Here is a 27,167-nt window from a genome sequence, read left to right on the forward strand (position 1 = left end):
CTAGAACTACCATCACAAACAGAGAACTGGAAAGTACAACAACTTAAACACTTATTTTACAGCCTTTTTATCTGCAGGATATGATTTACTGTAATTTTTCAGGGTGATTTAAATCTTACTGAAGCAAATTCCTTCACATTTCAGAAATGCTGCAAGAAAAACCACATCTTTGTCATATTTTATTCATAATTTTATTCCAATTAATGATAGCTACAAGGCGTCAGTGCGTTTCTGCATGCAGTTTGTTATAGTGCCCCCTGATGAAAGCTGCATAGCAACATCTAAAACATGCTGAAGTTGGTTTGAGTGTCCTTCTGAACTGGCCATGAGAGAAAGAAATGCTTTAAAAATATTTTCCAATGAGCTTCAGCAGTAAAACACAAGAGAACCCAAAAGAGGCCCCCCAACCTGTCTTCTATAAATAACAGAGACACTTTGAGAGAAAAATGTAGACATGTCCTTACACCCATCTGTATTTAACTCATATGCATTGATATATTTAGATTTTAATCAGGGTACAAACCTGTGCATGCTTAAAAAAAAGCAGCATTAGAAACATCCAGGTGGATTTATCTTCCACTGCTCACACACGCCTTAAAAAGCTTTGCAGCTTTAAAATACAAATGGCCTCGGCCCAGCTCTGATGTAGGCAATAAAGAGTGGAGACCTGTGAACCTTTCTGACCTCATTATGCCAGCGGGAGGCGAAGCCACTCTTTGTTCTTTCTGTTGCCTGTGACACCGCTTTTTCCTCCTTCTGCATGACTCTTTATTTCTTGATAACGAGCTGGCTGTTCCTGAGCTGGGGTCCAGCTGATTGACCAGTTTTATCCAGTCACCACTTCACGCAGTGATTAATAATGATAATGAGGGCATGAGTCTGATTAAAACAAGGGGAATGTGATTGTATTCTGAATTGGACTTTGAAATGAATTCACTTTTTTCCCATCAGTGCTTAAAATGTTATTATTACATTTATCTTCACGGCTTTACTGACATTACTTGTCCCATTGAGTTCTTTTCTATTTGATTCTATTCTAGATTTCTATCAGTAGATATAGACTATATATGTGTGTGTGTGTGTGTGTGTGGTGGTGGTGGTGGTGGTGGTGGGGTAATCCGGCAGCTGCTCCAGCCTCAGGAGAGCCTGAGACAGAGGAGTGAGGGAAATGAAAGTGGAGGGATGATAGCGGAGGGGCGCCCTCAGAGAGCCAGGGATCATTGATGGGGCTCTCTGGAGAAGAGAACAAACAAACTTTAAATCAGAAAGGATGAGAGGGGCCATGGCCTGCAGAAATGGAACCCTCTACAGAGTGTGTGTGTGTGTGTGCGCACTGTTTGTGTGTTCGCAGCTGTGTTTGTGTGTGTTTGCACACTTTTGTGTCTGTCTGCAAAGCTCATTCAGCTGAGCATGAAAAGTTTTGGAGTCTGGGTAAAGTCACGTACATAAATGAAATCTGGGCTTATGGTACAGTATAACCAAGGTTTTTCTAGGGCTGTAAAGAGGCTTATAGGTGGTAATGTTGCCAGCAGGGTTTGCTGTGCTTGGGAAATGGTGCCAGAGACTCTCAGGAGTGCACAACAAGCTTTGAGAGTGAAGATAAGGCGGCTGGAATCCGTTCAGAAGCCATAAGCAAAGATTAGATTTACTAAACATTTTACCCAACATTTGCGGCTGGTGCATTTTCCTTTAGGTGGCAACAAAAAACCCTTCTTCCCCAAGAGATACATGGATTTAATGTGCTTGAGTGAAATGTAACATTAGCATAGACACTATGCAGTACAAATTTCTAAACATTAACATAAACCTATTCACACATTATCCTTGCAGCATCCTCATACACATGAGGCAGATGTAATGATGTTCAGATGTCAGCTGCTGTATTTGTTAATGTCCCAGCAAGTTCCTTTTATCATTATGAAGCCACATTTATCTTTTAGCATGAGGAGACTGCTGATCTGTTCAACAAAGCACATCTCCCCTATGAGGAGCGAGGATAATCATGGGAGAGAATTGAAACAATTTGATTGAACAGGAATAATTCTAATTAAAAGCATATTGTTACAGAAACATCACACACCCACAAACATAAAGGCACATTTTGCCACTGGGCAGAAAGCTTTGGGTTAAAATTTGCTTAAGTTAAACGTGCTGTTCTGTCCCATTACTGTCAGGTGAATGTTATAATGAACCAGACCAAGGTCCCCAGGGAAGTATGGAGATAATCAAGGGAGATAAGACAGTGTTTGTTGGTGGTGTCAGGTGAAAAACAATTATGCTCCTATGAAATATGACTTTGAGGATTACTCACATACAAATGCATAAGCCAACATAAATACACATGCACAGACGCTGCAAACACGTGGCAGAAAATGAACAAAGGTGCATACATATACACACGCATACACCTAATAGTGACAGTTTCTGGCCAGCGCCCATAAAGATTTAAGTGTATTCTATTAGTGGGTTGCTCCACCACATGAGCCCCTAATAAAATATGCATAATGGCTCTTTGCTTAGATCAAGTGGTTTATTATGTCTGAAAGGAGTCCAAAAAATGTTTTTAGTTTTTTTTTTCCCCAACAAGTCTTGCTCTCATTTATTTTTTGCTTGCACACAATGACAACAACAGAGCTGCCTCTGTGACGAACTTAATGAGGGCACTGGGCCGAGAATAAAAGCAAAGTATCACTAAAGAGTGTTTATTTATGAATCAAAGAGGATGAGACTGGAATAAATTGAGGAGTTTACACAAAAGGAAATAATTCAATAGATTTGTTTAATCTTCAGATGAGCCGTTGCGGTGTATATTTGATTGTTATTTGCAGCACAAATGTATTTGAATTTAAACTACATTTTATTTTTTGCAACAACAAACCGTCAAAGTACCAATAAGCCACCTTTTTACAGTCTGTGAATTTCCAGCAAATAATCCCCTTCTCCTGTCCTCTCTCTCTTTCTCTCCCTCTCAGTGTCATACCAGGTGAAGCAGGGGACATGTGAGGTGGTGGCCATCCATCGCTGCTGTAATAAGAATAAGATTGAGGAGCGCTCTCAAACCGTCAAGTGTTCCTGTTTCCCGGGGCAGGTTGCCGGCACCACCAGAGCCAGGCCTTCGTGTGTGGAAGGTAAAAACACCACAAGCCTTGCACGTTTGTGCGTGTGTGCGTGTGTGTGTGTGTGTGTGTGTGTGTGTGTGCATGTATATTCATACATCCTATTTGCAGCCCTGTAATCCAGATCCTCAAGCATCATTTCCAAAAGCTGCCAATTTAACCAACAGTCAGTCATCATTTCTTTAAAGGAAAAGGAGCAATCATCCATTTTATGTAAGAACATCAATTTGTATTTCTGTGAGGGAAAAGTGCTTCAGCAGACAGAAGTTTGAAGGACAACTTTCCCCTACTTGACAGTTATTCTAGTAGAGCTGCTCACTGACCACCGCTGCCACTCTGGTTATACTGGTCATTAAATTTACCCTGAAGTAGCTGTAAAGATTCCACACTGTACTGAACACTTCATTTAAGCTATATGATACCTACAGTCAGGAAAACATTCAAGCCCAAAATTTTGTGTTTTTATGACTGCACCATTAAATCAAAGAGAAATATTGGAGATGCCTTGTGCATTCTTTTTTATACATTCCCCCACAACTCTGCAGCAGGGTCTTTCCAATTCTGCTGGACCTATTTGGTATCTTTTGGAAAAAACCTTGGGAACATGACTAGAATTCAAAATGAGTTTTTGCACATTTGGACAGGGCTTGGCTGCACAACATGCTCCTATAATGACTGATGCTCTGCTGAATCAGACAGGGTCAAAGATGCTAAAAAAAATCATCTTGTATCATTAAAGTTGAGAAATTAATAACATAGATAAATAAATGAATTCCAGGAAGGATAATGGGTTGTGCTTTATGCTTTAAATGGCTGCCAGTTTGGATTCTGTAAAATTCTCTGAAATTGATGTTTTTTAAGTCAACAGGAAGATGTTGCTCTACTTCTAACACAGACAGCTAAGCTTATAAAGGTGACTGAAAGCAGAAAAAAGCTGATGGAAAATTTATTCCTGGCCTTTCTATCCCTCTTAACAAAGACGCAGAATAAAGAAATACATCAGGAAAGAAAAAGGGAGAAGATGAACAAATATTAAAAGAAAGTGACAGTAAATTATTGTCCTAACATTTGACACTAGCAATATCCATGATTTAAGACCGAGACCATGAATCACCATCAACCGTAGTCTCCTTTGTGTGGCTGTCAATAAGTCAGAGTTTTTGTTTCACACTACCACTTTGAAAGGCGGTTAAGTGGTATGTTTTTGTGTATACTTGGGATCTAGTCAAGCTGTATATCACTGCCCTGCTAGTCCATCAGTCTGTGGTTCATCATGTCTCGAGGAGATCATGTAACATGAAAGGTTAAAGCCACTAATGCAGGTAATGGAAGCCCGGCCAGCAGTGTCTCCTTGCCTTCCTTATTCCCCCGTGCTGTATGAAAGGAGAGGCAAATATACGACAGCTGTTGGCCAAGACAGCCTCAGCCTCAACACTGGAAATTTAAACTGCAGTTTTAAAAGGCCTGATTTTATTTGGGACAGCATTCCATTTCATATCTAGTCAGGCCACTGGAGTATACGACAGATGGTGATGGGAAAAGTATTTTCTTCTGATAACTTTTATAGGTCAAGACATAACATGTGGGTGATAACCCAAGCATTGGCAAGAGGGACATTTTGGGAAACATCATCAAATCATTGTATTTATGCTGTTCATGTCGTTGAGTCAATAATTGAAAAATACATGTAATATGTATTTGGTAGAGGAATAAAAGAACAAATCATCAATTATCCATAGAATTCTGCTTACACATACAAATGAGGCATAAATCAACACATATAAATGTGTTTGTGCCTGTTAATCAGTGTTATGTGTGCATGTGCGTGTGTGTGTGTGTGTGTGTGTGTGTGTGTGAATGTTGTGATGATGGAGAGATGGAAGCCGTGGGTCGTTTTCATAGACCTTTGTTCCACCCATTTGTCCACACTGAGAGCTCCTGCCCAGCAAGAAACAAGCAGTGTCACTGACCCCTATCATCCACAGACGCTCTGCTGAGATCACAAACACACACAGTGTGTCAGCCAACCCAATCCAATCATGCTGTATTAGCCCCCTACCAGAGATCAAAATACATGGTTGTCTCTTACGTGAGTGGTGCCAGTGAATCTCAGAAACTGTTGAAGCCGGGGGGGTGGGGGGTGGGGTGGATTCCACACTCACACAGACCTGAATGACACCCATGCACACATATAGAGACTTTGATGAGCTGTCAAAATTGAGTGAATGAATGACATGGTAACCATCAAGAGGGAAAAAAACTTGCAAAAATTCACCGTGCTGTTTCACTCATTAACTTCTTCTGACACATCAAATAGCATGCAGACAGGAAGAAACTTACTGTTTAAGCTCACTGCATACAAACAAAATGAAAACACTCACAAAACTCTAAAAAACAAGCTACTGTTACACTTTATTTGTTTTGTTTATTTTGTTAATTATGTAAACCCTGTGTTTTGTAGACAATTGCCTCATTTCCTCATTGTTTGGAGTCCCACAGACTTCGCTGCAAAAATAATAAAAGCAATCATGAGATTTTTCTAATTTAGTGCATCATTCAAAAAAAAAAAAAAAAAAAAAAAAGTCCAACCGCCAAACTTCAATACTGTATGTAGAAAAGTACTGAAATGCTAATCCTTTTCCATCAAACTGAGTCTATATATTTGGTGATAGAGATTATTATAAAATCATTGTTATTACACCAAATAAGGAAAAAAGGTTATATTTTATGTTACATGGGCTATGAAATGACAAATATATATTACTCTTGTTTGCCAAAAGTCATTGGCTTTTTTTTAAATGTCAGTTAGGCCTCAACACCCTGTTAAACCTCTCACGGATGAGCATTTGTAAAACTTCACTAACAGAGATCATAATAGACTGCTGTATTGAAAGTTTCTCAAATATAGAACCTATGAAAATCCATTGTATTTAACAGCCCTGGGCTCCTGGCTGTAGCGGACTTCTGTCACTCAAATTACTCCTTTTTGTTATTCATTTGCACCCTCACTGTCACTTCCGCTCGCCTCTTATTTTTTTTTTAATTTTTTATCAGTGAGTCATTTTATTCTTTTGAAATGTAACAAGCAGATCTGTTGTGTTTGTACGTCAGTGTGAATCACTTCTGGCTTCATCCGTTGTGTTGCTATTCCTGCATGTGGCCAGTAGACGGTGCTTTTCCCATTCAAATGACTCTGTCAAAAACATACCTGCTAGTTCATTTCAACACCTATTTTCACCCAATAAAAAAGTAGATTTGTTGTTTAACCTCTTTGATGAGTTCCTAGATGGGAACAATCGCTTGATAATGATAAAATCAGGCAACCAGAGCAAAGATGATTGGCTTTGTAATGAAAGCTGGGATAAATAAGGAATCATGTGAAACTTTGCTAACCTTTCAGAACAGGCATTACCCTGATGCTTTGCTTTTGTTTGTTCACTTCAAAGATTTAGTATAGTTTACTAAAAGGAAGGAATGACACTGATGAGAAACTAATAAACTGATAGTTATTACTGGGTTATTGGAATCAATTCTTTTTGATAGTCTTAAACACTAGTTCTCCCTGTCCCTCTGAAATCGCACAGCCACACACACACACACACACACACACACACACACACACACACAGAGAGAGAGCTCAGATCCTCCTTCACACTAGTCATGAGGTTTTCTAATTTCCTATGCAGATCTCACCTCTGAGTCGCACCACCTCTCACTTCCAAATCCAGTGCTCAGCAGCACTTATCTCATGAGTCATGTTTGACCTCTGAGTTCACAGTTACAAAAGATCTCACCTCATCCAACGCTGTTTTACTCACACATACACTCGTCCACGTGCACACACACATCCACTCACGCTCCTCTCACCTTTTTAGTCTTGAGCACTAATGGAAAGAGAGAACCCCCTCTCAGTAGCCATCCTTTGTAGGAAAGCCGTAGTTTAAATGGAGTTACATTATTGATGCTGGCTGAAAGAGAAGTAAATGGTAGCTGGTACTTGCTGCTGCACGGTGGAGCCCATTACTGTGAGACTAACTTTTTCAAGTGAACTCCATTCATCACAATATTTTTTCCTTGATTTTTTTCATTAATCGTTAAATCCAGTTCTCTGTGTTTATATTTCCTTTTAGAATTAGTGACCGTATTGTTTTGTGTGAATGAAGAGTGAGTGCTGAAAATACTGAGGTGATTTGGAATAAATCTAAATCTGAGAGTGAAGAGCTTTCAGAAGTAGAATTGATAATAGGCAATAACGAGAGGTCCTGAGGTTAATCTGTTTTTCTGTTACTCTACAGGAAAAATGCACTGAGTTCACTTGCGTGTCTGGGTCTCATAGATTTTCACATTTGGGGAAAGATTTTAAAGAACTATGTGGTTGTCTAAGTGAAGACAAAATGTGTCTCCATTGTTTCTTTTCACTGCAGTGGCATTCAATATATGTGTGTGTGTGTGTGTGTGTGTGTGTGTGTATGTATATTTGTCTCAATTGTCTCAAATAACTGCCAAGCTTAGTTAAGCTCATAGGGTTAGTTAGAAAAGCGCTGGCTATGGTTTGGGTTTGTGTGTACCTCCAGGGAATGTATGTAAATCTGTACAATGTTCTAAAAGAAAGCTATCCTCTTGTACAATGTGTGGGTTATTGCTTATCACTCCAACAACATAAAAATATTCCTCATCCAGTAAGAGTCTTGCTCTCAAAGATTTCTGTAAATAAAACTATGTTAGTATTAGCATTGCAATGTGCAAGGATGTCCATTGTAAAGGTACTCATTATGAGGAATGGCCCCTTTCAGAGAGTACAATTATCAACACATTAACGTGCATGGACCATTTTAATATTTTCGCTGATACATGCTGAGCTAAATGGAACCACCTTATATATTGCTGAGGCCTTTAACCTTTAACAATGTGTCACATTAAATGAACCTCTGTGCTTTTATCTGCAAAGTAACTTGTAACTACAACCGACAGATGAATGTTGTGAAGAGTGACATTTTCGTCTGACATATAGTGGAGTAAAAGTAGAAAGTTGCACATAAAGAAAACACTAAAAATACATTTACAAATTGTACATGAGCAGAGAGATTGTTAGCTTTCCACTTTTGTGTTTTTTGCGTGTGTGTCTGGGTGAAAAAGGACTTTAAATCTTTCCATAGACACTGCCGTTGAAGTGTGTTTGGTGGTGGAGACAGGCAGAGAGCGCAGTGACCTGATAAAAATGGTGGATGAGTGGATTTAGTTTTTTTGTGAGATATGGTGACAGACAAACTGTGTTTCATTACTGGGCAAAGAAATCAAGTTTAGTGTTTCAGCACACATCAGCCTTCTGTTGTTTACTGTAATATCTGCTCCATAATGTCACGCCTGTCATTTTGTCAATCTGTTCCTGTGAGTGAGGATGTGTGTGTGTGTGCGTGTGCACCGTGTATAATCTTTTTCTGACAGTTTTTTTCCACTACGCTTTACGCTTGTGTTTTCTCGTCATGCATACCTGTGTGAGCTGGGTCAACAGAGATACAGAGTGTTAGTAAATCATTGCAGAAAGAGATGGATGCCTTTCTCCAGCTGCTTCTGCACTCCAGGATCACTGAGTGGAACAGTTACAATGCCTGCGGGCATTCATACCTCTGTGTCCCTCCCCCCAACTTCTTGTGCATGTGTTTGTGTTTGTGTCAAGGTACATCGTATTCCCTTTAAATAGTAATGAACTGGGAGCAGGGGCACAGGACTGCTTGTGATTGTGCTTTTATGCACGACATTTATTGCACAGTGGGGACTGTGTATGTGCACACACACAGAACGCACAAAAGCATCCATATGTGCACATGTGTAAATGCACAGACCCACAAGCACACACACAATGCAAAGTAAAAGTAAATTCCCCATTGCAGTTTGTGTTGCTCCACTGAGTGAGTTCAGGCCTTTGTAAAGTATTAATGGGCAAACACTCTAACAGGCACACGCCTGAGTGCACATATTGTATTAGTATGCCCTGCCTTACATCAAACAGGCTACATTTGAATGTTACAATGGGATATGTAGTCATTGAATTATATATATATATATATACATATATATATATATATATATATATATATATATACATATATATATATATATATATATCTCAAAGGCTAATCTATTATTCTTATCATGTGACTGGATACTTCAGATGAAAGGGTTAGAGGTGAAGGAAATGCTTTTGAACTTGGTCACCTTTCAGTTTAATCACATGAAATACATTTTCCATGTCACTGTGAGATATACCAGAAAGGGAGAGACTATGTATCAGTTTTGATGTTTTGGTAGGGGGGGGATCTTGTTTGTCAAGAAGCTCTTGTTAAATACCTGCAGAGGTGAAAGTGACATTCATTCTCAAAGTGTTAATTGCCCAGTAACAAGGCATTATGAGCACAAAAGTATTACAAGAATTGAACCACCCACTTATATTTGGTCACAGGGGTCTGAATTATGCACTAATTATGTGTTCATGTAAAGTCACAGAGTAAATGTGGATGTGGGGACCTGCAATTTCAACTTTGTCCACTTGATGTCACAATCATTACAATGACAATACAGGCGGCAGTGCAGGAAGAAATGAACAGTGGCTGTGTTGGACTGAATGCTCATAAAGCTGACAGACTTGCTCACACATACAAACAAAAATGAAAAGCTTTAACCACAGCTGGTATAACAATGAGTGACATTTATCAGGTGTGTGTTAGACTGACGTGTTGTGATCAGTAAGAGGAGAGACAGAGCTGTAGGCAGCCTTGTAGCATGAAACCTCCACAGACCTGATTTAGAGAACCCCAGAGACTAGGCAAGAACCAGGGGAATAACATAGCCCCCAGTCCCTTGTGTTGCCTAATCACCTGCACCTTAAGCAGATCACTGTCTAGACGTTTGCCCTCAGCTGCTCCCGTGCTGAAAGTTTGAGAGTGAACTTAAAAGGGAGCCATTTTGAGCGTAGATTCCATTGTAATGAGCTGATAGTGAATGTGATGAAACATATGCCTGAGCTTTAAACCTTTTTTTAATTAGCATATGTGAGTATAAATATAGACTCTTAATGAGACTGATGCAATTAGAGTAGGTTGGCTGAAAGGTACTCCATGTATTTTACACATTTTACCTGGAGATTATGCATCCACTTTCTATTTCAAGAACTTGGAAATGATTCATTTTCACATTTACTTGTTGAATATAGTGAAATTTCACAGGAATGACAGGGCAGAGAAAGTGTAAAGCCGTCAGCACCAACTAAGCTTGATTCTTTTAAAAGCAACTGAGCTAATTTTGCGAAATTTGGCCATGATGGCCATGTGTGGAGTTAGTTGTGTGATCAATGAAAAACTTGTGTATATGAGGCACAACAAAGTGTTGGTGAGTTATCTCCCACATCTGTACATTAAATATGAAGCTAGATCCAGCAGCTGGTTGGTTTAGCTTAGGGATAACATCTAGAAACATAGGGAAACAGCTAGCATGAGTCTATCTATGCTAATTAGAATGGTTTTAGTGGTGTTAGTAGGTGGACAAAACCAAGCTAGCTGTTTCCCCCAATGGCATTAGCTTCATATTTACTGCACACACAAGAGTGGTATTAACTCTAATCTAACTTTGCAGAAGCAATAAGCATGTTTTACCAAAATGTTAAACTTTTCCTTTAAAGTAGAATTCAAGATGCTATATTTTAGGAAGATACTTTTACAGGCTATACAGTAGCTGACCTTGAAGGCCTCAGGGTGAGTCCAACTTGGACCGAAATACCATGCTCTGCACATCTACAATAGGGCATGGAAAAATATGGTCCCAGAGGTGATGATCTCAGAATTAACTACTGCACACACACAGTCATTACCCCTGTAATCTCTTTATCGTCGACCTGTTGAGACTTGTCTCTGAGTGCTGTCCAACATCTGAATTATCCATGACATCACAGGCCATGTACCGTCCCCTGTTCATTTTCTGACGTGACAGGCAGGTGGTTATGTGTCATGCCCACCCCGCCCTCCTAGTATAGCATGAGATAAGCTGCGGGGAACGCTAACTCCATAATAGCACTCACAGGCCATGCCCATTAGCTCTAAATAACACTCTCGCAGTGCAAAGCACCGTCGTCGACACCATAATGGCCACATTAACGAGCATTACACAGCCATTGGTTTTTAGAACCGCTTACTGCCACTGAGCTCATGCATCATAACAGTGTGTTCAACATTACGCCTTGTGATAGCTGTGAGAGTTCTTTTTTTTTGTGGTGACTTGGCAATCTGTGGTTGGCTTCAGTTCCTTCTTCTTGCTATATGTCTTCCTGTCCCTGTTGTTGCATTTGTGCTGCTTATTTTCCACTATGCTTCAGTTCGTTACTCTCCCTCTCTGTTCTCTTTGTTTAATCTGTTCCTTTCTCTGTTGGATAGTCATCCTCAAACGGCCTTCTTCCTTCCCGCTGCTCTCTTTCTGCCTCTCTTAGTTCCCCTCGCTGCTCATTTCTTCACTACAAAGATGTTTTCTTGGTGAACACCTATTATTTAGCCTCGTTTTCCTCCCTCTCTTTCTCTCGGTCACTGTGTTTTCTTCTTACATGATGCTTGAGAGGATTTGTCCACGTTCTTTTGCATTATGCAGCTGAAAGCCCATTTTTCTGCCAATACCACTTCATCTCTTTCCTTTGTTGGAGATGATAGTCACCAGAGATCAAAATTTCTTTCTAAACACCACCAATCCCACAACTAAATGAAGTTGGAGAAGTTTTATTCACTCTTTTATCCCTCTCTGTCACCACACTTGAGACAGGAGGACGGACAGATGATGAGTTTTGAGAGAGGGAACTGAGTTATTCTCAGCTATCAGGCTGTCTCTTGTCTAGACAGTAGGTCAGATGATCTGGAAGATTTGAGTGTGAGCTGCTAAGTCATTAGACAACTTTGGGTTTAAGCAGCAGATTAACTGTAGATCAGGACTATGTTGTGAGGCTGGATCTTATCCATTTCCTTGCACCAAGATATACAGCAAATCATCACTTAATTAGTTCTTACTATAAAGTAGACACAGTAAGGGAAATCTTTTCCATTGATTTTTTAAAAATGTAACTCTTTTAGCCCTTTTTATATTTTGTTTTTCACAACATTGTGTGGAATGTAAAAGACATGAGTTTCAAAAAAATGATTTAATTCCTGCAAAAATCACGTAATAGTCTAAGATACATGAGCACAAACTGTTTTAATTAACAGCAATTCCTTACCATAATCCTACATTTTATGCAAGAAGAATAATACTCATCAGCTCACTGTCTTGCTGTGCCTTGTGTTTTGATGATTATACCAGAAATAACAGGAAAATTAGGAAATGAGAAGTAACTTCATTTAAAATATAGAAAGCGTCTTAAACATCTGCACACATGCAAAAATACGCACAAATTAATTTCTTTGCATAGTGACAATACAGTCAATCTGCCCTGTTCAGAACATCAGCAGCATTACAGGATAGCCATGTCTGATTGGTTAGATCCAGCATAGTCACTGCTGCTTAGTTTTGACAGTGAAATTTTTTCTGTCATATAGTCTTTCCTGTGTTCTTTCAACCATAATTTTTTTTCTCCTGTGGATGCCAGACTCACCCATTCCACTGAGGGTTTAAGATCACATGTTGAGGGATTACATTAATCTGATTAAGATGAAAAAAAAAAAAAGGTAACTGATATACATTTTAGCTCCTGTGAAAAATCACAGTAATCATATTACAGATGAAAAAAGAAAACATGACTGCTCAGAGATGCTGTGGCATTGAACAGAACCTGCAGTGTTTGTTACAAGCTCTATCCATGATGCTGATCCTGCTGCAGTCCCAGCTGTAGGATCATCGGTGAGGAAAAGTGTGTAAGAATTATTTAGGCCATTTCTGAAATGATGGCTTTTGTTATTAATTCATTGCTCATCATCCTCCTCACCATTTCTACCTGTAACCTAATCTACCTGTCTTTCTTTTCCCCCTGAATCTCCATTTGCTGCTGCAGCCTCCATTGTAGCCCAGAAGTGGTGGTGCCACATGGAGCCATGTATGGATGGGGAAGAGTGTAAGGTCCTTCCTGACCTGACTGGCTGGTCCTGCAGCACTGGCAACAAAGTCAAAACCACCAAGGTGAGAAGAATGCATCGTCTTTGTTTGTATGCTTGTATACATGTTCAAATGCACTACATAAATATAAATTAGTGGCTCTAGTATACATTTTATGCATATCACATCACACTCATTGCTCTTTTCCTTGTGTTTCTTGCCTGTGCTGTTTTCTGTGCTTGCAGTGTCACCTACACGAGCATCTAGCCAAGCCCAATTATTTCAGAGGCTTTGATATCCTCTAATTTGGATGTAACAACAAAGCACGTTACCTTATCAGTGTTCACATCAGAAAAATACCTTGAGAGAGAGACATGATGTCCTCAAAGAATAAATAAATGAATTACTGAGCATCTTCCAGCTTGACTAACATTTGATGTAGCTAGGACTGACCTCGATCTTTAATTGAATTGATTTTTTTTCCCTCTGTGAAACAACTTGCCTCAATTAGTGTCTGAAAAACAAACTTTCAACCAGATGACTTTTATTGCTATTTTTAAAACTGTATATGACTGTATGAGAAAAGAAAGAACTCAGAAGTGCTTACCATGAAAATTAGCGATAATACTGTAAACAGAAGTTGTTTGGATCACAAATGAATGTACTCTAATTTAAGCACTAATTTCAAATATCAATAAATATTACAAAGAAAATACAAAGCTAATGAACAAGTAGCCCCCCCAGTGAGCCTTGCAAAAAAAAAAAAAAAAGTGATGGAAAACATAACACCTCTGTACACTCTGTACCTCACACAAACACCTGAGTGATACCTTGTAAACTGACACCATTCAGATGAGATGAATTGATTTAAATGAGGGTCCTTCATGGCCCTTTGTAAACTGTTGAAGTGTGAAAGTTAATTTGCGGGACTGACGACTCGGGTGTGTGTGTGTGTACGTATGTGCCAGAGTGCGTGTCGCGGGATGGAGCAGGTGCAGTTTATTTACAGGTGAAATATAAAAAGAGAAACAGTTGTGAGGGAAGCGGTGCAGGCGCCATAAGAGTAATTGCTCGAGAGATGGCATAACAGCACAACATCTGTCGCATTCATTAGAATGCATTATGGCTGGGGCCTTCCACAGAGGCTTTACAATTAAGAGTCATAATTAAATTGGTGAGTGGGATAGACTGAGGAACAGAGGCACCGCTGGGCTCAGTCACAGGCAGTGGAATTAATGACCCTGGGCCTAACACTAACTCTGGGACTGATAGGTGCAATTATCCCCATTCTGTTGCATGTTGCCATCTCTCTTCTTCTTCTCCTCTCCCTTTCTCTCTATTTCTTCTTTCCCACCCCGTCTGACTAGCCGATCAGCTGCAAGAAGGAAGAGGAACCAATGGCTGACTGCATCAGTGGACATTAATTGTGCATTTGCAAGGTGCTTTGGGACCGGGGAGCAGTTACTTGGAGACTCGGTGGCAGATGTCACTGAAGATAGTTGCAATGAGACATCGATTCCCTGGCAACTGCTCTTGTGGCCCTGCTCTCTCGCTTTTTTCTGTGTCTCTCTTCTTTAGCCTGCATCTCTCTTTCTACCCATGACCTCCTTTCACCACCTCAGCATCTCATTCACCACAATGATTCGTATCTGTCCTGCTCTCTGTCACTCCCACACAGCGTAGGTGTGCTGTAGAAAGATGCGTAGATTGCCTCACCGAGGCACCGAAACACTGTTTAACAAGGAACAGTAAAGACACCTGTACCATAAGATACATATTTTCACATGTCCCATTTCATACATCTGTAAACATTTACAGAATTTGCAGGACTGGAAGTGGAGAATATTATTTTAATATATTAGCATATCTTTTCATTATAAATCCACATGGGATAGGGTTTGTTGATGGAAAACAAGCTCTTTACATCTCCAATTATATGCCTTCAACTTACTGCCCAAGTGTAAACAAACCATTTCAGCTCTAAGACATGTGAAATCCAGCTTTAGCAGTTGAGACACCGCTGTTCCCTGCAATCAGTCAGCCAGCTAGACTGCAAACAAAACATTTTCAATCCAATGAAAAGGACATAGAGCCAGAAATAGCGAAGAAATGGTGTGATTTGGAATATTCTCTTCTGACCCCTGATTGGTTCTTTTCAAATGAAAGCATTCATTCAGCTATTGTGAAGCAGAACACAGAATCATCAATGTAATTACGTGTCTCTCTCTTATCTGTGCTATTGTTCCTTTTTTAGGTCACACGATAGCAAGAGAGCCGCTGAGCCATGTGGAAACCTGAGACGCTCCATGTGGAGAGGATGGATGACTCACACATATTTACTGTACGATGGGGAAAAATATCAAGGAAAGGACCGCCATCAGGCTATCCATCACTAAACTATGGGATAAAATGTGCTCATCACAAACAATGTACACTTGGCTACATGGAGCCACCTATACAGCATATACAGTATGCTGGTTAAGACCAATAGACTACAATCATGGGCACCCAGGGTAGATCTGGACACAGATGGACTCCTCTTTTCCAATAATGGACAATGTGTGGATTGATTAAAAAATGGTCAATTTTAAACATTGTTTAAGCATTTCAAAGTATATATTTCAACAAAGCATTTGTGGATGAGTGTGAGATGTGAACTAAAAGCTGTGCTTAGAGTGCTGCTGCTGGATGCAGTCCAGACCTGTTGTCAATATGTAGAGGTTATGCCGGAGACAGTGGGAATGATTTGGGAGAAGTGGAAGCGATAGCAGCTCATAAACTAGCAAATAGCAAATTAGCATCAAATTGCTCTTGTGGGTCAAGTCACTACCATGAAGACTGGGAGTCATTTTGCAGTTCTAATTAGGAATTGCAATGTAAGATCATAACAACATATTAAAAATTCATGTAAGATATTTGCACTAGTTGAAACCGTTTGGGAATGTTTTGTTTTTCTAGATATCTCCCATCTTTTGCTGTGGATGTCACATGAAGTTGAAGGTGAGCATTTTGTAAAATGTCTGACACTTGAAGTAGATAAATATAGATATATATATAGATATATATATATATATATATCATGCCCCATTATTCCTGAGTAGTTATTGGTTAAAAATGGCTCAGATTATTGAGCCTTACTTACATACAGCTTGGTACAATACAAACTAGCAAAGTGTGATTCATCATCATTTTTGCCCAGAAACTTTTCCAAGCTCAGCCCTCAAAATTATATATCTTTCATCTATTATATTCAGTCTGTGACATCTCTTATGTTAACTGTTAAAAGGAGGCCCATAAAATGTTCAAAAAAGGAAGATCGGTTGTCTTTATGTTGTTATTTCACTTTATTGGAGATGTTTTTTTCTTTTTCTCTCTAAATGCTCAGGTTCTTAATCTTCAAAAGCACTGTAACTACTAAACAATTTTATGAATGGGGTCTTTTTAAGTATCTTTATTAGGAGACACACTATTTTACGCACATTGCCCATTGATTGCCCCCCAAATCTCCCACCACATCAGTGTTTCAGTAAGATATGCTGAAATAATTGCCTTTGCAAACATTTTTTTTTCCCTACAGGGCTCGATAATTACTGCATGGGTACAATAGAGCAGTACTCCAAACAACCATCTTAAATCTCTCAGTTATGTCTGTCCATTCTTCCACTCACACTCCACTTTTCTTTGAGTCCTTCTCTTATACCACTCTCTCTCTCTCTCTCTTCTGTCACATTACATATCATGCAAAAGATGGAACAGTTAAAATAGTTTTCACACACTCTGTCCCAAACAGTATATCTTTATTTCTTGGTTGTTAGTACTAGTGTTCAGCCTTTTGCACTGGTGCATTTTTTTTTCTCTTATAGACACACATCCAAGTGCAAGTCTTTCCCAAACTGTATCTGTCTGCCTCTCTGATATGTGAATGTGTTGGGTCAGTGTGCCCAGGGGTTAGCCCGCTGGGGGCTGCTCCTCTGCGAATAGGAGCCTCTGCTTTCAGACATTCTGCTTTGTGAGCTATGATAAATCTGTGGGAGCTGAGCCGCTGCCTCTCCAACTCCAGTGCTGAGCTCTGAGCCAGAGGGAGCTGGGGGACAGCAGGGCTACCAGTGGCAGGCAGCTCCACTCTCTCATTACTGAGAGGCCTGGATAGCACTGGGCTCCTCTCGGGACCACTGACATGGAATATTTTTAGGCAGACGGTGCAGCACTGCAGTTAGGCCAGTCACACCACAATGCCCTCTTTCCTTGAGCAGTTTCTCAGCAACAATGGTCCATTTAGAGCGAGGATATGATGACATTCTGCCGCTGCATTCACACACAAGCAAATACACCTATAGTCACATAAACATGCTTTTCAAAGGAGAAAAAGCGACGAGCCTTAATTACAGCTAACACAAGGCACAATGTCTCCAGACTCTCCCAAGGATGAACCTGGCGCCTTGCTCCCTCTGCCCTACATGGCTCTCTGCAGCAGAATCAATATTTGAGGACAATTTGCGTCTCGCTGCTCCCTGGTGGCTGGGGTTTGACGCTGCAGCTCCACCTTCAGTTTCAACCATGCTTGGACCTCCCAGGACAGATTTACAGCTCATCTCAGGTCACTGCTATTTAATGAAAAAATCTGCAAGGTACACCATACATACACAACTGCTGTGCAGGCTGGCCAGCCCTGCAGCAGAGCAGACGCACACTCATCCGCCATTGCCAATTTATGAGAAGGAAGACGACTGAACTCGCTATGAGGCTTCGAGGTATCTTGGAGGGATTTTGTATTAGCATATTCACCTTTAATGAGATGTTACCTAGCATGCAAATTTCACAGTCACCAGTGCCTATCCATTGTCTATACATTGTCTGTTCTTTGTATAAAACCCCTTTAAATCTGCTCGCTACATCCCTGTTACCAGCTGATTTCAAAAATAATGAAAGAAATCTATGTCAGTGTATGAGTTGCGCTTACAGACACATTCTTCAGTGTAAAAAAATAACTGTGTTTTTAACTGGAAGGGTATGTGTCTGTAGTGTGTCAGGAGGGGTCTAACCTCCCAAATGTCCCAGGGAGATTGATTTCCTTTCATCTCCATGGGTTAGCAACTGGTGGGACCCTAAGGGCAGGACTCGCAGAAGCAACGGCATGGTGGAAATAACTGCAGGATAACATGCTAATGAGAGCGGATAGGCAGTTTGAGAGAGAATGGAAAACAGGAGAACGATGAGCTACCTAAAAGGAAAAACAGAGATAAAGAGGTATAGCTCTAGTGTTTGAACGAGAGGTAGTGTGTGAAGGATATTTTAAGTATGCCTTTGTTTATGCACTAAGCCTGGGTGGTTCCCGAGAGGCCACTTGCATCGTCAAACCAAACGCCTCCAATAGTCCATCATCACACTTGTCGGCAAATTCACAAAATCAGTACCTAGAGAGGGAGAAATAAGGGGATGAAACACCGTTGTCTTGGCTTATGCATCATCTTTTGTCAAGTCCAATTTGTATTAGCCTCCAGCCATATCCAGGAAATATGGGTTCAGGATTCATGTTCAGTGAGAATGGTAATCTTCAGATGAAGTGAGTCTGTCAGAGGCAGAGAGATGTGTGACAACTTGAGTCAGCTCTAGGAAGAGAGAGATTTGCCATTGTAGAGGAAACAGGCTCAGACCGTCTCAAACTGACATTGATTTAATATAAGTCAGAGGGAGATTAGCTGATGAAGATGATCTGATTAGCATTATCAGTGCTGTATGGCATTCGCTGGTCTTGTCACCGTCACTTCAGAGGGAACAAATCAACTCAAGCCAAAATGTTTCCTTCAGGAGATCAAATCTTTTTAGCCCTAATAACCATGACACATAATTACTGAAATGTGCTCAGATGTGTGCACAAAAGCTCTCAAAAATACATTATTCAAACCTCATTTAATTGTTTTCAGGTCTTTTATCATCATTCAGCTCACTTGAGAACAGAGTACAGTCAGTGCCCTTCATTCAGTATTCTGGTGCAGCAAGTTAGAAGGGTGCAATACGAGCATGTGATCTTATTGGCTACCACGGCTGGTTAGCTGTCAGGTGATGGTATGGGGATTAATTGCATTAGCTCCACTCTCTTACCCAGCATAGAATATGTGACAAAAACACCACAAAACGGCCCATTAAAATTCAATGAAACCAAGCAACAAAAAAAGACGACAAACAATCAAAAGTGTCTTTAATATTCATTTTGCAGCAGGCCTGCGACGGGCCGATATTGACGGTGGAGTGAACGGGGGATTCATTAACATCTCCTCCCTCACTGCTTCCTCTCGCTGAGCCATTCCTTGCTGCGTCGTCAAATTCACTTATCTCTCTGAAGCAATTAGCCACTGGAGGCTCCATTGACCTGAGCCTTTGTTAGACTAACGGGTTACATTAGCATGGCCGTAGCCTGGCAGTCTTGGCAATGCATGTGTCTGTGCCAATGTGAGAAGCACTGATAAAGAGGAGCCCTGAAGTGTGCACATGCATGTGTGTTTGGGAGGATACAGGAACTACATACATGCATATTAACTTATCATTGTGCCACTATTGAGCACCTTTAGTGTGCTCTTTATGTGTGTGTGTGTGTGTGCTGATGTCCTGCTTGCACAAGGATGGTGTGAATAACTCAACAGTCAGTGTAAGCAATTCATATCTGTGTGTAAATTTAATTTTGCTTGCCTTTATGCTATGGCATGCAAAAAAATTCAAGAGTTGAATGCACAGCAACACTGATAAGGTACACAACAGCTATCAGACTCCAGCAATATACATTTCGATATACAATATCTCCATTGTATTATGTGGTCTGTGGTGCACAAGCACGGCAGAAGTGACAGATTTAATTTTTCCTACTGAGGCTATAAGATTACACACATACACATGACAATATGATGAGTTGCAGCGCTTGCAGGGGGGAAGCGTTGCTTGCTGTCACTGCTGAACATATAACTATAGAGACCATTGTGTGGTGTGTGACCTGTGGCACTCTGTTGCTGAACATGGTATGGTAACAGTGCTATATAAAGCTTGTTTCTAATTTGAAGAAATTACATTTCCTTTACTGTCACACTGTATTACTGTCAACCATGCAGTGAGCTTCCTGACATGTGAGAACACAACAACAGAGAGAATCCATGTTAAGATGACATATGAATATGAATCTGTCAGACAAACAGCCCCCATTTATGCAAAGCAGAGAAATAGCCTACTAGTAAGTGTTTCAGTGTTTGTGCCAATGACAACAGCAGCTAAGTATGCATGCATTATTCATAATTAATTATCCAAATGTGTTACTCCTTCCTTATTTACCAAATTAATGGTTTGTTTTGCTGAGAAAAGTCTTCTGTCTGCTATGCTGGGTGGAGAAACAGCGTCCTCATAAATTTCACTGGCAGGTGAGGTATGGGGAGAGTGATGAGACAGAACAAGGGAGGATCAAAGACATAGAAGCCATTAGTTCTGCTGCTTCTGTGGCTCACTGCTATACAACTTTAAAATCACCACAGGCAGTGACCTCACAAATTCTACAATGTTGTGGTACTTGTAGTAAAACTGAGAGTCAAACTCCCGCCCCATCTATAAGCTAGCATCTGTTCCACTGGCTGATGCTCACTACCACGCTGAAAAATGTTCATGGGAACTGTAATTTTTTTTATATGCTAACAAATGTTATTGTTGATATTACAGACAGGTTCAAATTGTCATAACAAGGGCTGTCCAGCGGATACTAATTTGTATCTTCGATCCACTAGCTATCCTGGTGGTGCTGTAGAGCAGGCTGATATTCAGACACATATTTTCAGTTTCCTGATCGTGGCTGCGCATCTGCCGGGACTGGCAGCCAGATGCCGTGCCCTCAGCCAGACCTCAGCCCAGACGACAAGCTCCACAGGCGGTGACTGGCGTCTCTCATCGTGCTCTACCGTGTTCGCCCTCAGAGCTCAGGGCTATACGCCTCTACGGCTTCTTCTGTGCCAAGCTGACAGATGCCCTGTCAGCACAGATGTGAATGGTGTGGGGGTGGTGGGGGATGGCAGAATAGACCTAAATCACTGTGTAATCAACGTGTGTGGTTGGAAGGTGATGGGGGCTCAGCGGGCACGCAAACATTTACAATTGGCCAGGCAGTCCTTGTAAACAGGAGTGGTTGTACAAAAGAGGCAGGTTGAATAATTGATAGGATGTAAGAGGATCTGGCTTTGGGGGATTTTGGAGCATTGATTCTGGCTGAGAGGGAGTGAGCAGGGGGGGAGAGAGAAAGGCTTTGCTGGTGCTAACCTTTATAAATGCTTTTCTCTTTCCTTTAGCCATCACCTCGCCCAGCCCCGGTGATTCTATGCATGCCAGGTATAGTTTTTCATGTCTGCCTCCTTTGCTTTCCAGCCTCTCTCTATGTTCTCCTTTTGTGATGTTTTTCTGTGTGAAAATAGTGGGTAAGCCATCATGGCAGCGCATGACAACAACATAGCCAGAGAGAAACAAAAGAGCAGATGGCTGCAAAGAGGAAGGGAGAGAAAGAAGAAGAGAGAAATAAAGAGAGAAATTATGGAAAGAAAGGAATAATGGAATAAGAAAGATGCAAGACAAATTACACAAGAAAGCAAAGAGGGAAACAAAAAAGACAAACGGGAAAAGGATAGAGAGATAGAGGGAGGAGAACAAACAATAGTGTCTCAGTAAAAGGGTAGAGAGAGGAACACTGTCATAGCAAAACATGTCACTCTGTCTGCCTCTGGCACAAAATGTCAGAAAACAGCTAATATAAGTTTGTGAGATTTCCCCACTTTACCTGGATGAAAGTTATTAATAATCTTTCCTCTCTCTCTCTCTCTCACACACACACACCATCTATACTGTGGTAACCCTTTCATCTCGCCAGCTGCAGGGCTCATAAAACCGAGCTGATATAAATAAATTCACCAGCTTGGTTTCGAGCCCTGCCCTTAGTCTGCCAACAAACACACAGGCATGCACCACACAAGCGTGTAGATACACACACACACACACACACAAACACAGACACAAGCACACACTGTTTCACAGCCTCTTTTGACTTTGCACACTTCACATTCACATCATGTCCGCAGACTAAGAAACAAGCTTATCTGTGGTTGTTTCACTCGAGCTGTACTTTGCAGATGTAGGAGAAAATGTCTTGAAGTCTTATTCTTGTCACATGAAACAGAATAGGTATCAAGATGTGACATTTCTCAACACTGGTCACTGGTAAAAGTGCTGCTGTCTTGTTATTGTTGTGCAAGTGATGGGCACTCGCTCTATTCAAATGCAAATTTCCCTTTGAACAAAGTCGCACAGCCGTACCATCAGGTGCTTTGACTGTATATTGCTTGTTTTTATCAGAATACATCACAAACATTGCACTTGAATATTGTACAGTGCCACATCGGAATGATTTGCACTTCAAAGTCACACACAGTCACTTTTTTCCTCATACCCAACAATTGCTGCAGTAATTTAGCAACTGGTCTTGCTTTATCGTAACACTTTGCAATTAGCTAAGATGGCTATGCTAATGCTTTCCCTCCTCTCGGCAGCCCTCTTTGGCTTCCTGTGGCTAGGAAAACTGAAATAGAAATGAGGCCTTTATTGGACTTCATCTTGCTCCGGGATTTGCTATATCGTTAGTTCAAATGAGGCCCGTTTGGTGCATGAAGTAACTGAGAACAGTGGGTGGCTTCTCCCAGACAAGAGACATGTGTTTGTTTGGCATTGGGTGGGTGGGTTACATCATCTAGCTGTCCGCCTCATGGCCATGCGCTCCTCTGTGCCGACACAAAGACAACGCGCTAAGACCATCATCAGAGGAAATTAGCTCAGTAGCGTTGAAAGCGCTCGCTTCTCACAATAGCCAGTGGCCATGCTAAATCATTAGACTGTCACTTCGTTGGGGTTGAGTCCAATTATTCTCTCAATCCGCCTCCAAACCAAATTGCATTATTGCAATTATATCCATTGCATGACATATTGTCGCAGCGAGGCTGTATGAGATGGGGAAAGGAGGAGAGGGGCCGAAAAAAAAAATGAGGCAGATGGAGGGGGAAAATAATTTTGGTGGCATTATCAAGCACCAGTGAATGTCTCACTGTTTGCTAACTGGCTCTTTAAAAGGGCATATTGATTATGTTTTCTGCTGTAACGGACGTTTGTATTTACCACGCAAACATCCCTCACAAACATCTCTCCCAATCACCCTTTCTCTCACTTTTTCTCATTGATTAAGATGTTTCCGTGTCAGTCTTTGTTATGGGACCTATTCTTGTTACTTGTTACAGACTTTTCCCACTTCTCCCTCTCCCTTCGTCATCACTCTCTTTATGTGCCTACCTCTCTCTCCTCCCGTCTTTCTTTTGCAGAGTCTCTCACCACAGCTTTTGCTGTCACAGCACCCTTGTCATCAGGCTGTCAGTACTAATCAGAACACGGCGCTGCTGATCATTGTGCATCAGATCATTATCCAGACCTTCCACTCTGATGAAGTCCGAGGTGTAATACAGTGCGTGGTCCTGTCAAACCCGCCGCCGGTTCTGTTGGCATCACCTGCCTGAACTGTAGATCATAGTTCCTGCCAAGAGAGTCAGTACTGCCACTGGGATGAGAAAGCATCACACTGAAGTGTTCAGAAATGACACTAACTGACTTCATACTACTTCGCTTCAACCCTTCAATCTCTCGCTTGATACGCATATCAGCTTCTAGCTGCAACTGTGGAATCCAAATCATATCAGAAAATAATATTTCTGCTTGCTTTAAATAAGATTAGGATCAACACTCACGAGTGTAATAAAGTTCATATTTTCAGTAACAGCTTCACTGTGCAATTTCCAGTTCTCCAACAGTCAGTTGAAGAGTTTACTCTTTTCAACCATTGTTTTAGTGTAATCAAACCTCTTCTCTCCCCATTTCTTGCACTAGACAGGAGTATGTGTATGTGTTTATAAGTATGCCCTTGTGTGTGGCTGTGCCTGTGTCTGTCTGCAGTGAGACCTTGGCCCCAAATGTAATTAGACTTGGTAATGATGTGGCCTGTTTACAGCTTAAGCCCTCTGCTAATGATAAATGCACTTGACGTATGTAGTCCAGACTACACTTCAAAAAGAGAGTGTGGGACAAGCTCCATGTCAGTTTGTCAGCCAGCGGTAATGTATCATTCATTTACATTCTGGACCTCGTGCACAGAGACCCATGTCCTCAGAGATGTTTTGGACTGACCACAGTTTTGACAGCTGACTAATCACCTTAACCCTAACCCTAACTGCAAGAATCCTCGAATTCAGTGAGGAAACTTGATAAATGATACAGCTATACCATTTATATTTCATGTTATTGTATATATGATCATTAGTTCCATGGATGATCATCAGTTATGGATGTATCAGGTTATTCACTATTATTATATTACAATTTTCTGGATTCAGTAAGAATTTGTTTATTTATTTTTTATATGATTTATGAACAGTTTCATGTGATATATTAATTATATTAAGATTCATTATGTATTTACATCAGATTATCAGTGTTCTGTTAGTAATATGTATGATTCCTCAGTGTCTGTCGCATTGATGCAAGTCTTAATGGTATTGATAAGATTCTGTGTTGTTTGGACTATGCATTAATGAAAAGAGGTGACATGAGAGAGAGAGAGAGAGTGAGAGAGATCCCATGCCATGCAGACCCCTGACCACCTGCTCTCTCTCCTTGTTTGCCAGGCAGCCAAGGGGTCAACGTGGAAACACTCAGCAGACCTCCACTTAAACACAGACCGAAATGCATGTTCTCCCTCATTAATCCACTCAGCATGAATGTGTATGGCAATGTGCACATTTACACGTGTGTAGCCAGAGTGCATGCACATCCCTGTGTGTCCCTGTGAGAGTGTGTGCAAATAGGGTGGTCTGGCTCCCCAGGGGGTTAGATGGTGGGATGGTAGGGGCTGGGTGCTTGGTGATATGACAGCACTGGGGCAGAGCAGGGTCAGTTGGTGCAGCTCCATCTGTGGCCCTTCTGTTCCTCCACTGGCTGACCTTTGACTGTCTTTAGGTGTTACATGACAAGGATATCTGAGCCATGGCCCTTTAGGGCTGATAATGCTGCAGACTCAGTATACACAGAGGTTAGTAGAAATGTGCATGAAGTGGCTCCAGAATAAATCACACCTCCTGCCAAAGGTCAAATGACTTGGAGCCAGGAGTCCGTGTGTGTGTGTATGAGGACAGGTGTTTCTGGATAAAACTGAGTGGGGATTTTGTTGAGGCTTTGATTCACACTTGACGCTGTGCTAATGAGAGAAAAAAACTGTAACTTCACAGCGCTAATTTGGGTGTAATATCCCAAAGTCAGCCAATCCACTGAGGACAGGAGAGAGAGAAAATTAAGCATCTGCTTCATTTCCCTAACTGGCCGTAGCCAGACTCATTAAGAAGAACTATGCTCATCCAGAGAGGCTTGGGTCCTCATAGAAACACGCGCGGAGCCAGTTAAGGGAAGTAGAACACGTAGAAGACTATAAAATCTGCATCACAGCTCACCTCCATTTGTGGAGTCACAGAATCCAAATGAGAATCTCAAAGGGAAATCACACAATGACAGCAGATTAGTGACAACCAATGACATTAACATGAAGGAAACCTTCATAATATCAAAGGGACTGATGTTTCCACACTTTGCTGCTGACGCGTGTTTCCAGTGACTGTGAACATCCTTCATTAACCTCAGTGGTGATGATTTTGAGCTGCAAGGCCGGCTTAAACAAAGCTGCCTATCAGGCTGCTGAGCTGCCTGGCAAGATTTCTGGGTCACTGAATGTGAGAGCTGAGCTCATAACAAAATGAAGGCTGTTGTCGCTGCGGAGTCACACAACAGATGGGGTACAGAGACTGTTTACGGCCACAGTAATGGCAAAGTTTTCTGTTAAAGAGGTTAGTGAGAGTCGGAGGAATCAATTAGCTTTGGATGGGGCAAGGTTCTTAAAATTCATTAGTGACAGCCTAATTATGGAGGAACAATGGGCCGATAATTACATCTGCAATAATTAATACACTTACTGTAACAAAAGGAGCATTGAGAACACAATCATCAGCTAATAGCTTATTACTGAGTTGATACAATCAGCAATTCTGTAATGAGAGACGACAAAGCAAAAAACTCGGGCGCTGTGTGGCGGAGGATAGGGCCTGTTGTTGCAGATGTCCAAATCTGAACGTATTCCCATAAGTCTGAATGTTGGTGAAGGCTGTCACTGAGCAACACCAATAAATTCATAAGCTGTCTCTGTATGTGATGACTGGCAAACTTACTTAACCTTAGTATGTTCAAGCAAAGTATTTGTCAAGGTCTGGAATCAAAAAGAGCAAAAAAAAAAAACAATGCTCACAAAGTTTTGTGAACTTTCTGTGAATTTGTGTGTGTGTGTGTGCACGCGTGTGCAACTTTAGTGTAGTTTTACTTAAAAATGCACTGAGCAATTGCAAGGCAGTTTTGCAGCAGTGATCAGTTTTATGCAAAGTGAATACCTCATTATAGAATAGAGGACTTCACAAACAAAATAGGGGACTCAAGTCATGCTGAAGGACAACACTGTCATGTTTCTGTCCTTTGATGATGGACAAGGTGAGGACAGCAAAATCTGACATGAGATCTTCGTGCTGTCATTAACTGTTCATCTTCTGGGTGGCGTACCCATCCTAGAAGAATTGTCAGCAAGGTCCCTGCCAACCTGAGGGAAGTGTCATAATTACAACAGCCTGGAGGTACCTTGATGTGAGTGTTGCATCCCCCAGTGAATGTCATATAATACCTGGGCAGGAGACAAGGTCATCCTTGACTGCAGGTAAGTCATCATAGTTGCTGAGTTGCTCTTCTTTCAGCTGAAAAAATGCATCTGATTTGTGGGTGTGACAGATGTTTAAACAGCTAGTACTTTTGGTGGATTTGTTCTGATTGGCCAAACAAGTGCATGCATAGTGA

The 27,167-nt window shown here is 41.1% G+C and overlaps 1 protein-coding gene across 1 annotated transcript in view; it reads left to right on the top strand.

Annotated features, from left to right (window-relative positions):
* Positions 1 to 16,099, top strand: part of tafa4b (TAFA chemokine like family member 4b) — a 37,900-nt gene extending 21,801 nt beyond the window's left edge. Inside the window, exons 4-6 of the mRNA XM_018680093.2 lie at positions 2,973 to 3,128; positions 13,135 to 13,259; positions 15,430 to 16,099. Coding sequence (XP_018535609.1) covers positions 2,973 to 3,128; positions 13,135 to 13,259; positions 15,430 to 15,441 — 293 coding nt within the window. The 3' untranslated portion in view covers positions 15,442 to 16,099. The remainder of the gene's footprint in view (positions 1 to 2,972; positions 3,129 to 13,134; positions 13,260 to 15,429) is intronic.
* Positions 16,100 to 27,167: the final 11,068 nt, after the last annotated feature.

This window comes from Lates calcarifer, linkage group LG12 (genome assembly GCF_001640805.2).
Source record: "Lates calcarifer isolate ASB-BC8 linkage group LG12, TLL_Latcal_v3, whole genome shotgun sequence".
Taxonomy (NCBI): domain Eukaryota; kingdom Metazoa; phylum Chordata; class Actinopteri; family Centropomidae; genus Lates; species Lates calcarifer.